General features: G+C 38.9%; 2 protein-coding genes across 2 annotated transcripts; both read right to left on the reverse strand.

Annotated features, from left to right (window-relative positions):
• Positions 1-3,040: 3,040 nt before the first annotated feature.
• LOC133114914 (interferon alpha-4-like) lies at positions 3,041-4,773 on the reverse strand. The gene is made up of 5 exons (XM_061224605.1): positions 4,648-4,773; positions 4,466-4,552; positions 4,199-4,348; positions 3,707-3,817; positions 3,041-3,145 (listed from the first exon to the last, which is right to left on the reverse strand). The coding sequence occupies exons 1-5, from the start codon at positions 4,771-4,773 to the stop codon at positions 3,041-3,043; spliced, it is 579 nt and encodes a 192-aa protein (XP_061080589.1).
• A 2,324-nt stretch (positions 4,774-7,097) lies between these two features.
• LOC133115376 (interferon a3-like) lies at positions 7,098-8,493 on the reverse strand. Its single transcript, XM_061225256.1, has 5 exons — positions 8,359-8,493; positions 8,190-8,276; positions 7,678-7,827; positions 7,492-7,596; positions 7,098-7,193 (listed from the first exon to the last, which is right to left on the reverse strand). The coding sequence occupies exons 1-5, from the start codon at positions 8,491-8,493 to the stop codon at positions 7,098-7,100; spliced, it is 573 nt and encodes a 190-aa protein (XP_061081240.1).
• Positions 8,494-15,029: the final 6,536 nt, after the last annotated feature.

A 15,029-nucleotide genomic window follows, 5' to 3' on the forward strand; every position in this document is an offset into this window, starting at 1 on the left:
GCATTTGATATGCGGAATCAAAAAGTAAAAGTAAAGTAGTTTATTCTGGTGGTCTAAATTGGAATGCAGGTGTGCGAGGAAAATGTATTTTTCTATTGAAGAAGGAAAGTGCCCAACATGAGTAAATTCCCCCCAGGACATTTCTTTCTCTTTTGACTGCTATAATGGGATTCGAATTAACGTTAGGTTAAGTGTCAGTTGATTAAAGTGGTTAGTTTCATTACGCGAGGATTCTGATGAAGTCCTGCCCAAAATATTGTGGTAAAATGCGGACCACGCGTAAATGTTTAAACTTCTCTTGAGATTTCATATTTTGCGATCATATCCTGTAATTTGAGTAATACTCTACCCGGATGACAACGGGCTTCCTTGACTGTCATTGGCACAACTCTGGCCCTCATTCTGACAATCTCCAATCACAGACCTCAAAGACAATCAGAAGCCGAGAATCAAGGCTAGATACAGAAAGCGTTCTTATAACTGCACCAAGGAAGCTATTGAATTCACCGGACTAATCAGAAACGGCTGAGAAGCCAACTGTTCAACAATTACTTTTCGGCCTTTCAATGTATGAAAAAGGCATGTATTTCCCACACTGATCACCCGATATGGCTGTAAATACGCTCAAATTAAAGGTACAATTGGTAATTTCGGACATCCAATGGTAAAGAGAGGAATTGCAGTAGCAACAGCGCCCTCAAAAAACAACACTGATTATCCCTGGCCCTTCTCTATGAACGCGCTGACGTTCCACCCCATTGGCTGTGGCAATTAGAACCAATTTTCAACCATTCAGCCATTCATTCATTCATTCATTCATTCATTCATTCATTCATTCATTCATTCATTCATTCATTCATTCATTCATTCATTATCCTAACCGGCTTATCCTGAACATGGTCGCAGGGGGGCTGGAGCCTATCCCAGCATACATTGGGCGAATGGCAGGAATACTCCCTGGATAGGTCGCCAGTCCATCGCAGGGCACACACACACACTATTCACTCACACACTCATACCCACAGGCAATTTAGACTCTTCAATCAGCCTAACCTGCATGTCTTTGGACTGTGGGAGGAAACCCACGTGAACACCGGGAGAAAATGCAAACTCCACACAGAGAGGCCCCGGCCGACGGGGATTCGAACCCAGGACCTCCTTGCTGTGAGGCGGCAGTGCTACCCATTGCGCAAATTTTCAACCAGTGAGTTTTAATTATTGTACTTATTTTTAAACCGGAATTTAAGCACAATAAACACAAGCAGAGGGTGAGTCAACATATGTTGAGGAAATATTTTTTGTCTCTTTTCCTCCTCGTGCCTTTTACGTGGGTGAATTTGTATTGGCAACAATGATGTTGAAGAAATATTCAGAGTCAATAGTTGCTCATTAAAAAATCTTTAGTTTAAAATGAAACAGATTAATCTGGGGAGTCTGTGTTCTCTGTGCAAGAACACCTGATTATGTGTCCTCTGCACTTTCATAAAACAAACTGTACTTTGCAGCTCAATGTGTTTTAACAGACACACAGTGAGGACTGACTTAATCATTTTAACATCATTAAAAATGATTCTTCAAGCATTATGGTGTATCATTGTAGTACTAAACAGCTTTTGAAATATAGTATATAGATATATAGTAACATTTAGGGAAAGGTATTTTTGCACATGATTCTATATTCTAACCATTTCACAGTTTTAATGAAAGTATTTAAATCAAACTTCATCATTCCTGGTTTTCAATAAGGGCCTTTTGATCAAACTTCAACACATGCCAGTGAGCCTCTTTTTAAGTGATAGGAAGGGATTGGTCTTGTATCAATGTTTAACACAAATCATGCCTATGGTGCCTTTAAAGGTGATAGACTATTTCAATCTCATATATTTTGTTTCATTTAAAATCAAATATGCTGGAGAACAGAGGCAAAACAGTAATTGTACCACTGTACAAATGCTGTCGGACTGGACAGTAGGTTGGTATGTTGTCGTAATATTGAACACCGCCACTATTAATCTCCTTGCAGTTTTTTTCTTGATTAAACGGAAGGGTTTAGCGCAGTCAGCTTTTTCCATTCAGAATTCGGCCACTCCGTGTTCGGAGGGTAGAATTTGGAAACGGGAAACCAGAAGAGAAATAGAAACCGAAAGCGGAAATGTCACATACATTACGTTGTATGTGGCTTATTTGACTTCAAAATTAACATTTTTGATGACAACTCGATTCGTTGGCTACTTGTTCTCTAATTGCCATTTCATGTTTTGTAATTTGTTGCCGTGAAAAAATATTTGTGCATTGCTCTTGCGTTTCCCCCAAGTGCTTTTTTAAAAGATATGGACAGAAGATTTACCCAAATTCAAGGAATCGGAGCGAGTTGACTCCCTCTTCGCAACTTCATGGAGAGTTGTGCGCGACAGCATCAATTTTCAGTCCTTATGGTTTTCATTCATATTTCCCCAAAAAGTATCTGCATTTGAATATCTGCAGATATTCTCGAGGGTTCTCCGGCATAGAAGAGTAGATGGCAACTAAAATATGACGTGTGTAGCTTTGTTCCTGTAAACTGTTCATCGTGCTGAAACTTAGCTCCCGTACGAAGAGACTTATGTTATTTCATTGATCTTTTTTTTTTTTTCTATTATGAGTATCTGAAATGAATTATATGATGGAAAAATGAGTGACAATTTGAGAATGTCCTTCCGCTCTCAAAATGGCATCTCTAGGCTGTCATACAGGCATGAGCTCATGTTTCCGCTCTGCAGGCAACCGCACACCGTGAGAACAATGACAAAGCAGGCTCTTCACAATGAAATTCATGCACTTTATTCACTTTTGTAAACATAAAAGATTTTGCAAATAAATAAGAAATAAATAAATACAGTAGAAAACACGTTTTACATTAATGGAAATAAATATATGAATTCAGAAGAAAATATGTTTCGCGTGTTTGTTCGAATAAATAAAATAATACATAAATCAATAAATAAATTCATGAATATTCAAATTAATACTGAAGGCACTGTCGATGTCAGATCCATGGAGCTCATGTTCTTTTCGGCCAAAGCAAGCTGTCTGACTTTTTTTCGAGGATGAAAAGCAAGGTGCGGACAAGCTCCTTCCGCACGACTTCCCACGCGCAGAAAGAGTTCTGAGGAGAGAGGAGAGACCGTTAATATTTCTGTATCACTGAAAAACCTCAAACGTTGGATTGACGTTATTGTTCGTGTGCTCACATCTAAAAACTCGAATTGGACTCAACTTAGTTAAATTGAATCAAAAAAATGAACGAGTATACGTACTTAAATGGAAGCTAGTTGTCTCGGATGAAAGATTTTAAATGTGGCCATTGAACACTCTTAAAATGCATTTTCTACACACTTGTTGTGTTACTATACTCTTCTGCTCCTTGAAACACATTTTGTGTTAAATTTACTACTTGTATGATACCAATATGCAATACACGTGTTACAAATGGAATTTTTAACAGACTGTGTTGAAAGCAACAGAAAATGTGTTGTCCTTATGTCTAGACACGGACGTGTTTTACAAAAATTACACAGTCTGATCTGTTTTCAGAGTGAATTGGTTTTTTCAAGTTGATCTAACGTCTCACTTTTTTCACTGTAACAATAATGGTTTAATTGGAAATGAAGTCAAATGTTTGGCGAATGTATGATTTTGTGGTGTTCTCTTATTCTTTCGACCATACCTTCTCTTGTAAAACCGCTGCCAGTCTCTCAAAATAATTTCTGAGTGTCGCAGTTCTGGCAGAGACGTCGGTGTGGTCAGAACCGTCACTCTCTGGCTTGCTTCGTCCCACCTGAAATAATCATCCATGACCCACCGAACACAATCATTATTATTTTTATCCTTATTTCATACAGATTACAGCAGACTTAAGTGCCTATTGTATTTTCACTATCAACCTTCAAATACAATCGTGGATCTGACCCAGATAAATTATTAAAGATGGCAAATTTCCTATTGAACCTCAAACGAGGACTAAAAGTAAAATATATATTGTGATTGCATCCAAGAAACTCGTATTATGTATTTTTTTTCCCTCCTGCATTGGTCTCAGGAGGTTAATGGCAATTTCACGAATGATGAAAATATGTGACGGCTACAGCTGACAAATGCAGCCTAAATATATACGGAATATCTATAGTTAAAACATTTCATTATTTTTGTGGTCACTTACACATTTGTTTTTTTCAACCAGGCCGTTGATGATATTTTGGAAGTTGTTTAATTTAGATTCATCCCACTCCGTCGGTAAGTCGTGGTTTTCAAACAGGGAGTTGATGCTGTGCAGAGTTTGATAAACGGCAGTCCGGACGCTGTCGTTCTGCTGTGGTGGGGAAAGGGATCATCATGATGGAAGAGCGCGGTGCAGGCGGACTTAAATGCGACATGTTCGTTCCCTCAGCCTCAGGTGAAGGCCGCAGGTTTGAGAGCGCGCTCTTACCTCAGCGGTTCCATTGGACGCAAAAGCGGACCCTGGAAAAGTTATGAGGACATTCTCATTGATGCATTCTCCTGGGAAAGTGCCCCCCTAAAATAGAAAGATGGGGAAAGGATGACCAATAAGTCTTTCTTCATGTCAGCAAACTTCAGAGAGGAAATGAAAATACATGTTTTAAAATGTACCATGTCTTTTAGAAGATTGTGGCAGGTCTGAATTCGGGTTCCATCCAGACGACAATTTATCGGCGCACTCAAAACCTGTGACACACAGAGCAGGGCGCACAGCCAGGCGCTGTTCTCGGGTGTCATGTTCATGGTGTGATGGATGACCTGTATCACAAGAATATCGACACATTCAAATATTGGGCCCTGGAAAATGAAGCGCAATGACTATGAAGCATATTAAACAATAATTCGTTACCTTTGTGGTAGACTGTCCTTGATCTTCCCGCAATGTGGTCTGACTCCCGAATTCATGTCCTCCTGCGGTTTTTATACTTTAAAGATGCATGTGTATGAAAAGTGAAAGAATTCAACACATATTTCATGAAAGTGAACGTAACTGGGAAGGTTCACCAAAGAAACCGCAGGGCATCCCTTTTCGAGTTGTTCAGTTCCCCTTCTTAAGCTTAAAATAGATAGACGGTGCATCTGGTGCAGTTTGCTTTATTTTTGGTCATTATTTCCATGAAATATTTTATTGATAAAACGTTCTTGTGCTTCAGGTAGCGGAGGGAAACTTTGTTTCATTAAATGGTTCCTCTACGTAACCAGGCCGTCACTAACAGGAACCGTGTAAGCCCATGAACCGTTGGAGAAGATTTCTCGAGTCGAATTTGAAGGGCCAAGGATCCCATTAAAGAACTGGGAGAGTTGAAGATGCATCGGAGATGATATGCTACAGTTGGAGAGATGGGTGTTTGCGGCCTATATCTAATGTCATGGCATGTAAATATGAACTATAAATGTGGTATTCTCCTTGTTTGTGCGACATTGCGATTGAAGATGTATGCTGATGAAGCCCGTTCTCCAATATCCGATAAATACCATGAACCTTAAGAGAAGAAAAAACATTCTCGATTAAGGAAAGATAATTTATCATTAGACTGGACCTTTCAGCAATATGTCTGGTAGCGAATCTTACTCAACGAAAACCCGCATAATGAATTAGTGTTTTCCAATGTCTACCTCCGTTTGCGGACTTGCGGAAAATAACTAGCCAAAGATGTAACCAAAGTGAACGAATCAGGGAAAGTTTACCAAAGAGGAAACCGCAGGGATTCCGTTTTCGAGTTTTTCAATTCCCCTTCTTAACCGTAAAACAGATAGAAGATGCATCTGGTGCAGTTTGTTTTATTTTTTGGTAATTATTAACATGAAATATTTAATTCATAAAACGTTCTTGTGCTTCACTTAGCGGAGGGAAAGTTTAATGAAATGGTTCCTCTACGTAACCAGGCCGTCACCAACAGAAACCGTGGAAGCCCAGAAAAATCTCTCTAGTCGGAAATGAAGGGCCAAGGATACCACTAAAGAACTGGGAGAGGTGGAGATGCATCGGAGATGAAGTGCTACTGTTGGAGAGATGGGTGTTTGTGGCCTATATCTAATGCCATGGCATGAAAATATAGGCCACAAACACCCATCTCTCCAACAGTAGCACTGATAAAGCCAGTATGCTGATAAAGCCAGTTTTCTAATATCCGGTGAATATCATGAACCTTAAGAGAAGAAACGATATTCGATGGTTGTTTGTGGCCTATATCTAATGCCATGGCGTGAAAATATGAACTATACATGTGGTATTGTCCTTGTTTGTGGGACGTTGCGATTGAAAATGTATGCTGATTAAGCCAGTTTTCTAATATCCGGTGAATATCATGAACCTTAAGAGAAAAATAATATTCTCGATTAAGGAAAGATAAATTGTCATTAGACTGGACCTTTCAGCAATATGGCGACCGCATCATTTATTCATGTTTTCCAATGTCCACCTCTGTTTGTGGACTTGAACCTGATGAATAGTATAGAGAGACTTGAATTGGAGAGCAGTGTGCAAGTGTACACCGAAGGATATAAATGGTCTTGGATGATGTGTGGAGGATTGATCAGTGCCTCCGATATGTTTTCCAGTCCCATTAAACACAACATAAGATGACCCCGTCGTGTTGTCGTTGCAAAGGGAGGATGCCCCAAGTACCATAACCAGGGTTGTGCATATGTGTGACATGTCTGGTAATATATTCATGACAAAGGTTCAATTTCTGTTCATTCTAGATAATCATTCACGTAGAATATTTCACATTCCACAGAGCGGAAATACAGCTCCGGAATTTCGTGGTTTTTTCTTAGTTTTTGTCGAGGATGTGAATCATTTTGGAGGATACTATATTCGCAGGAAATATGCATTCGTGTATAATATACAGCAAAATCCCACAGTTTGAAAAAGTATTCATAATTTATTTGCAAAATAGATTATATAAAGAGAATTTTCAAATAAATAACAAAATAAATTAATATAAATACATAAATAAATCAGTGATCAAATAATGTTTTCCCAAAACGAATTTTGTTCAGATGCAGTCCCATGTGTTCTGTGGATCAGTCCGTGGTTCTCCGGTGAGTAGCTTCGCTCACTGTTTCTTTCTTCTTTCCAAAAACTGTTGGAGCTTCTCCAAGCTGTGACGAACTTCCTTCCTCACAACCTCCCATGCGCATGCGCTCTGGCCCTAGGAAACGTTGGATGAAAACAAGTCCAGCTTCAATATTAATGCGTAATTGAATTCAGTCATTCAGTCATTCAGTATCCTAACCCGCTTATCCTGAACAGGGTCGCAGGGGTTTAGACAACCATCCGTGCCGCCCGTAATTAAATTTTTTTCTCATTAAAATAATATGGTCTTGCGCATTGACAGTTATTGGTATAGTTACATACAAATTTGCACAAGAAGAGTTAAACATGCCTCATTTCAAGGATTTTGCAGTTGACATTTCGATTTGTGTGTCAGGCTGAACATGGTTGGATACCTTTTCTTTTAAAAGCGTATTCAGCCTTTCAAAGTATGACTTCAGCCTCCCGTTGTCGTCTGAGGGACGCGTTCCATCCCCGGAGGATGTAATCTTGCTTCCAACCTTAATGAGACAAAGAAGATAATGAAAGCAGGAAGGCGTGTTGGATGTGTATACAATACACCGTGAGGACCGCGTACTTACGCATTGCTCCAAGTTTTCAGTTTGACGGGACAGCAGATTTTTCAAGAGCTCAAGCTTTTCAGCATCCCAAGTTGTGGAAGACAGGTCATTGTAGAAGATCTTTTCCACGTCTCTCAGAGCATCATATGCTACTGATGCAACATCAGAATTCTGGAAAACAAATGATGGATATGAGTAAAACAAATGACAGCTAATAAACAGTTTCGACAGCGGTATAATTCTTCACGCACTTTCAAAATAAAATAGCCTAAGGCTTTGTTAAAATAATTTGTCCTAACTGAAATACAAATATACGTACTTAGAGTCTGTGCTCCTAAGTAGCTTAGCGAATGGTGCCATCGGAACGTTTTACGCGTTAAACATCATGAATATAAATGGTTGCCTTCTTGAATTTGTTTATTGGCCTATTCGTCAAAGTTAAGGATGAGTGTTGATTGAATCCTGGCTTGCATCGGATCATATTCACATAATCATATATTCCATTTATATAATTCCTGAGATTGCCAAACTACCTGAGGCTCGCTCGTGGTGTCGTAGGCACCCTCTGGAAACATGAGTTTGACGTTTTCTTTCAGGCACTCGGCTGGAAAACTTCCGCCCTGTAAGGGAATTGTGTCCATTATAGGCACAGAAAAGCTCAGAGAAGTCCATTGAGAGAATAGAATATAAAATTGTCCTCACCATGTCGGTCAGAAGCTGAATGCATTCTGCATTTAGTTTCCCCAGTTTATACTGCGTCCATTTGCATTGCAGTGAGAGGGAGTGGTCCAAGAAGAGCAGAACCGCGCAGATGCTCCAGAACTTCAGCATACACATTTTCAGTGATTAAATTAGCGCTTGTGTGCAGTTGAGCAGATCAATGAAATGCGATTGTATCTGTTGCAACTGATGCCTATGCCTAGTGCTTGGCACCATATTTATCGAGCTCTTTTGGACTTTTTTAACCACTTTCTTTAATGTGGTTTAGTAGCTTACTGCGTGGGATCTTTGGGGTTAAAAGTGGAAAATACTTTTTTTATTTTTTATGAATAGAGTAGTATTAATTATTAATTAAAACATTCCCGTGAGGAAATTACTTTCTCTTTTGTCTGCTATAATGGGATTCGAATTAACGTTAGGTAACGTTTGCTTAAGTGTCAGTTGATTAAAGTGGTTAGTTTCATTACGCGAGGATTCTGATGAAGTCCTGCCCAAAATATTGTGTTAAAATGCAGACCACGCGTTAGTGCTTTAAATGTCTGTTAAATCATGATATATTTTCGATGTTAAATTTGATGTTGGAAAACTGAACAGGCCGGATCTGCTATGAACTGCCATATGTAACTAATATGAATTTATGTTATCGACTTACGAATGAGAGCACAATTTCTCATAACTTGTGTATGTCTGAGGTATATTTTTCTGAGATTTGTATTTAAAACAACTATTGGACAACTCCGAAAGCTTTTTCCCCAGCAGACATTGTGCAGGTTATCATGATATTGTCATTATATTAAAAATATTCATACTATTTATACAGTTATTAAAATAAGAAAAGTTATTTATTCTGGTGGTGTAAATTAGAATGCAGAATATTTCTACTATTATTATTATATTTCTTTTTGCACAAATGGTTGCATTTGATATGCGGAATCAAAAAGTAAAAGTAAAGTAGTTTATTCTGGTGGTCTAAATTGGAATGCAGGTGTGTGAGGAAAATTTATTTTTCTATTGAAGAAGGAAAGTGCCCAACATGAGTAAATTCCCCCCAGGACATTTCTTTCTCTTTTGACTGCTATAATGGGATTCGAATTAACGTTAGGTTAAGTGTCAGTTGATTAAAGTGGTTAGTTTCATTACGCGAGGATTCTGATGAAGTCCTGCCCAAAATATTGTGGTAAAATGCGGACCACGCGTAAATGTTTAAACTTCTCTTGAGAGATCGTATTTTGCGATCATATCCTGTAATTTGAGTAATACTCTACCCGGATGACAACGGGCTTCCTTGACTGTCATTGGCACAACTCTGGCCCTCATTCTGACAATCTCCAATCACAGACCTCAAAGACAATCAGAAGCCGAGAATCAAGGCTAGATACAGAAAGCGTTCTTATAACTGCACCAAGGAAGCTATTGAATTCACCTGACTAATCAGAAACGGCTGAGAAGCCAACTGTTCAACAATTACTTTTCGGCCTTTCAATGTATGAAAAAGGCATGTAATTCCCACACTGATCACCCGATATGGCTGTAAATACGTTGAAATTAAAGGTACAATTGGTAATTTCGGACATCCAATGGTAAAGAGAGGAATTGCAGTAGCAACAGCGCCCTCAGAAAACAACACTGATTATCCCTGCCCCTTCTCTATGAACGCGCTGACGTGCCACCCCATTGGCTGTGGCAATTAGAACCAATTTTCAACCATTCAGCCATTCATTCATTCATTCATTCATCATCCTAACCCGTTTATCCTGAACAGGGTCGCAGGGGGGCTGGAGCCTATCCCAGCATACATTGGGCGAATGGCAGGAAAACACCCTGGACAGGTCGCCAGTCCATCGCAGGGCACACACACACTATTCACTCGCACACTCATACCCACAGGCAATTTAGACTCTTCAATCAGCCTAACCTGCATGTCTTTGGACTGTGGGAGGAAACCCACGTGAACACCGGGAGAAAATGCAAACTCCACACAGAGAGGCCCCGGCCGACGGGGATTCGAACCCAGGACCTCCTTGCTGTGAGGCGGCAGTGCTACCCATTGCGCAAATTTTCAACCAATGAGTTTTAATTATTGTACTTATTTTTAAACCGGAATTTAAGCACAATAAACACAAGCAGAGGGTGAGTCAACATATGTTGAGGAAATATTTTTTGTCTCTTTTCCTCCTCGTCCCTTTTACGTGGGTGAATTTGTATTGGCAACAATGATGTTGAAGAAATATTCAGAGTCAATAGTTGCTCATTAAAAAATCTTTAGTTTAAAATAAAACAGATTAATCTGGGGAGTCTGTGTTCTCTGTGCAAGAACACCTGATTATGTGTCCTCTGCACTTTCATAAAACAAACTGTACTTTGCAGCTCAATGTGTTTTAACAGACACACAGTGAGGACTGACTTAATCATTTTAACATCATTAAAAATGATTCTTCAAAAATTACGGTGTATCATTGTAGTACTAAACCGCATTTGAAATATAGTATATAGATATATAGTAACATTTAGGAAAAGATATTTTTGCACATGATTCTATATTCTAACCATTTCACAGTTTTAATGAAAGTATTTAAATCAAACTTCATCATTCCTGGTTTTCAATAAGGGCCTTTTGATCAAACTTCAACACATGCCAGTGAGCCTCTTTTTAAGTGATAGGAAGGGATTGGTCTTGTATCAATGTTTAACACAAATCATGCCTATGGTGCCTTTAACCCATTTAATCCCACCGGTCACAATAGTGACTGAAAAAAACTTTGTCAGTCATAAGACTCTAAACATATCACTGAATGATGTATCAATGCAGTTCCAACAAATATTGAAAGAATAAAGGGTCACAATGAAATGTGTGCAGTGTCACATGTTCACTGTAATTTGTCACATGACCAGAGCTGTTTACTTCCTGTTTACACCATGATAAGAGGATGGCAGCATCAAACCTCTCAAAGAAAAGGTTAGTAAAGTATGTTAACATCAAGATAGGGATAAGATGTTTGGTAGACATCATGACTGAGGTGTCTAGTATTGATATGTGTATTTTAATTTGCTCAATTTTGTTCAGTGTGGTCACAGAATGAGTACAAATGTCAACGGCAACAATAGTGACCGGTGGGATAACACAGTGTCTCTTGGTATACACATAATTATACATATACATACAGTAGTTATTGAGTTATTGTACTACCCAACTTTCTACTGTGTTCTTTCTCTTAGTTTAACTATGTCTGAAATCCTGGATTTGTTGGATTGAGAAAGATGCAGTCCTCAGTGATTGCGATAGTGATGGGTCAGATGGGGACTATGGGGGGGATGCAGGCCATTTGCCAGCCAGGCTGTTGAATGCGCATGCTGAAGTTATGCACACAGATCATGAGTGGAATAACATTGCCAATGAAGATGACCTCCCCTTCACCACCATTGGGAGGGACCATTGACCTGCTCAATATTTATATAAGGCTTATTGATGTTTAAAATATTCACACTACAATGTGATGGAGCATTTTAGTGGCAATGCTGGGACTGCCAGTGTCAGAGTTTAATTTGTGTTAAAGAATAGTATTTAATCTATAAGGAATTTAATAACTGCTTAAGAGGAATAAGGTAAGTCAATCTAGAAATGTAGATACAACACGTTATCCCACCGGTCACAATTGTGACCAACCATAAAATACACTTTTTCACCCACTTCTCAGTGGAAATTTTTAAAAAATAAGATTGATTATTTCAAAGGGTTGCTAATGACACCTGATTTGGATATTTTCATGTTTGGGAAAAATTCGGGATTAAACGGGTTAAAGGAGATAGACTATTTCAATCTCATATATTTTGTTTCATTTAAAATCAAATATGCTGGAGTACAGAGGCAAAACAGTAATTGTACCACTGTACAAATGCTGTCGGACTGGACAGTAGGTTGGTATGTTGTCGTAATATTGAACACCGCCACTATTAATCTCCTTGCAGTTTTTTTCTTGATTAAACGGAAGGGTTTAGCGCACTCAGCTTTTTCCATTCAGAATTCGGCCACTCCGTGTTCGGAGGGTAGAATTTGGAAACGGGAAACCAGAAGAGAAATAGAAACCGAAAGCGGAAATGTCACATACATTACGTTGTATGTGGCTTATTTGACTTCAAAATTAACATTTTTGATGACAACTCGATTCGTTGGCTACTTGTTCTCTAATTGCCATTTCATGTTTTGTAATTTGTTGCCGTGATGTATTTTGGAGAAAATATTTGTGCATTGCTCTTGCGTTTCCCCCACGTGTTTTTTTAAAAGATATGGACAGAAGATTTACCCAAATTCAAAGAATCGGAGCGAGTTGACTCCCTCTTCGCAACTTCATGGAGAGTTGTGCGCGACAGCATCAATTTTCAGTCCTTATGGTTTTCATTCATATTTCCCCAAAAAGTATCTGCATTTGAAGTGACCCATCCTTTTCTGCAGAATCGAGGGTTCTCCGGCATAGAAGAGTAGATGGCAACTAAAATATGACGTGTGTAGCTTTGTTCCTGTAAACTGTTCATCGTGCTGAAACTTAGCTCCCGTACGAAGAGACTTATGTTACTTCATTGATCTTTTTTTTTTTTTTTTTCTATTATGAGTATCTGAAATGAATTATATGATGGAAAAATGAGTGACAATTTGAGAATGTCCTTCCGCTCTCAAAATGGCATCTCTAGGCTGTCATACAGGCATGAGCTCATGTTTCCGCTCTGCAGGCAACCGCACACCGTGAGAACAATGACAAAGCAGGCTCTTCACAATGAAATTCATGCACTTTATTAAGTTTAGGAAAAATAAAAGATTTTGCAAATAAATAAGAAATAAATAAATACAGTAGAAAACACGTTTTACATTAATGGAAATAAATATATGAATTCAGAAGAAAATATGTTTCGCGTGTTTGTACGAATACATAAAATAATACATAAATCAATAAATAAATTCATGAATATTCAAATTAATACTGAAGGCACTGTCGATGTCGGATCCATGGAGCTCATGTTCTTTTCGGCCAAAGCAAGCTGTCTGACTTTTGTTCGAGGATGAAAAGCAGGGTGCGGACAAGCTCCTTCCGCACGACTTCCCACGCGCAGAAAGAGTTCTGAGGAGAGTTCATATTTTCTGTATCACTGAAAACTCGAATTGGACTCAACTTAGTTAAATTGAATCAAAAAAATGAACGAGTATACGTACTTAAATGGAACCTAGTTGTCTCGGATGAAAGATTTTAAATGTGGCCATTGAACACTCTCAAAATGCATTTTCTACACACTTGTTGTGTTACTATACTCTTCTGCTCCTTGAAACACATTTTGTGTTAAAGTTACTACTTGTATGATACAAATATACAATTCACGTGTTACAAATTGAATTTTTAACAGACTGTGTTGAAAGCAACAGAAAATGTGTTGTCCTTATGTCTAGACACGGACGTGTGTTCAAAAATCCCACGTTGATCTGTTGAGTGAATTCGGTTTTTTCAAGTTGATCTAACGTCTCACTTTTTTCACTGTAACAAGAATGGTTTAATTGGAAATGAAGTCAAGTGTTTGGTGAATGTATGATTTTGTGGTGTTCTCTTATTCTTTCGACCATACCTTCTCTTGTAAAACCGCTGCCAGTCTCTCAAAATAATCTCTGAGTGTCGCAGTTCTGGCAGAGACGTCGGTGTGGTCAGAACCGTCACTCTCTGGCTTGCTTCGTCCCACCTGAAATAATCATCCATGACCCACCGAACACAATCATTATTATTTTTATCCTTATTTCATACAGATTACAGCAGACTTAAGTGCCTATTGTATTTTCACTATCAACCTTCAAATACAATCGTGGATCTGGACCCAGATAAATTATTAAAGATGGCAAATTTCCTATTGAACCTCAAACGAGGACTAAAAGTAAAATATATATTATGATTGCATCCAAGAAACTTGTATTATGTATTTTTTTTCCTCCTCCTGCATTGGTCTCAGGAGGTTAATGGCAATTTCACGAATGATCAAAATATGTGACGCCTACAGCTAACAAATGTAGCCTCAATATATACGGAATAGCTATAGTTAATACATTTCAGTATTTTAGTGGTCACTTACACATTTGTTTTTTTCAACCAGGCCGTTGATGATATTTTGGAAGTTGTTTAACTTAGATTCATCCCACTCCGTCGGTAAGTCGTGGTTTTCAAACAGGGAGTTGATGCTGTGCAGAGTTTGATAAACGGCAGTCCGGACGCTGTCGTTCTGCTGTGGTGGGGAAAGGGATCATCATGATGGAAGAGCGCGGTGCAGGTGGACTTAAATGCGACATGTTCGTTCCGTCAGCCTCAGGTGAAGGCCGCAGGTTTGAGAGCGCGCTCTTACCTCAGCGGTTCCATTGGACGCAAAAGCGGACCCTGGAAAAGTTATGAGGACATTCTCATTGATGCATTCTCCTGGGAAAGTGCCCCCCTAAAATAGAAAGATGGGGAAAGGATGACCAATAAGTATTTCTTCATGTCAGCAAACTTCAGAGAGGATATGAAAATACATGTTTTAAAATGTACCATGTCTTTTAGAAGATTGTGGCAGGTCTGAATTCGGGTTCCATCCAGACGACAATTTATCGGCGCACTCAAAACCTGTGACACACAGAGCAGGGCGCACAG

Source organism: Conger conger, chromosome 16, assembly GCF_963514075.1.
Source record: "Conger conger chromosome 16, fConCon1.1, whole genome shotgun sequence".
Lineage (NCBI taxonomy): Eukaryota > Metazoa > Chordata > Actinopteri > Anguilliformes > Congridae > Conger > Conger conger.

Coding starts and splice junctions, on each gene's coding strand:
- LOC133115376 (XM_061225256.1), bottom strand. CDS start 8,493: ATGTGTATGCTGAAGTTCTGGAGCATCTGCGCGGTTCTGCTCTTCTTG. Junction 8,277..8,358: donor TTCAGCTTCTGACCGACATG/GTGAGGACAATT, acceptor ATTCCCTTACAG/GGCGGAAGTTTTCCAGCCGA. Junction 7,828..8,189: donor ACACCACGAGCGAGCCTCAG/GTAGTTTGGCAA, acceptor TTTGTTTTCCAG/AATTCTGATGTTGCATCAGT.
- LOC133114914 (XM_061224605.1), bottom strand. CDS start 4,773: ATGACACCCGAGAACAGCGCCTGGCTGTGCGCCCTGCTCTGTGTGTCA. Junction 4,553..4,647: donor ACAATCTTCTAAAAGACATG/GTACATTTTAAA, acceptor TTTCTATTTTAG/GGGGGCACTTTCCCAGGAGA. Junction 3,146..3,706: donor CAGCGGTTTTACAAGAGAAG/GTATGGTCGAAA, acceptor CTCTCTCCTCAG/AACTCTTTCTGCGCGTGGGA.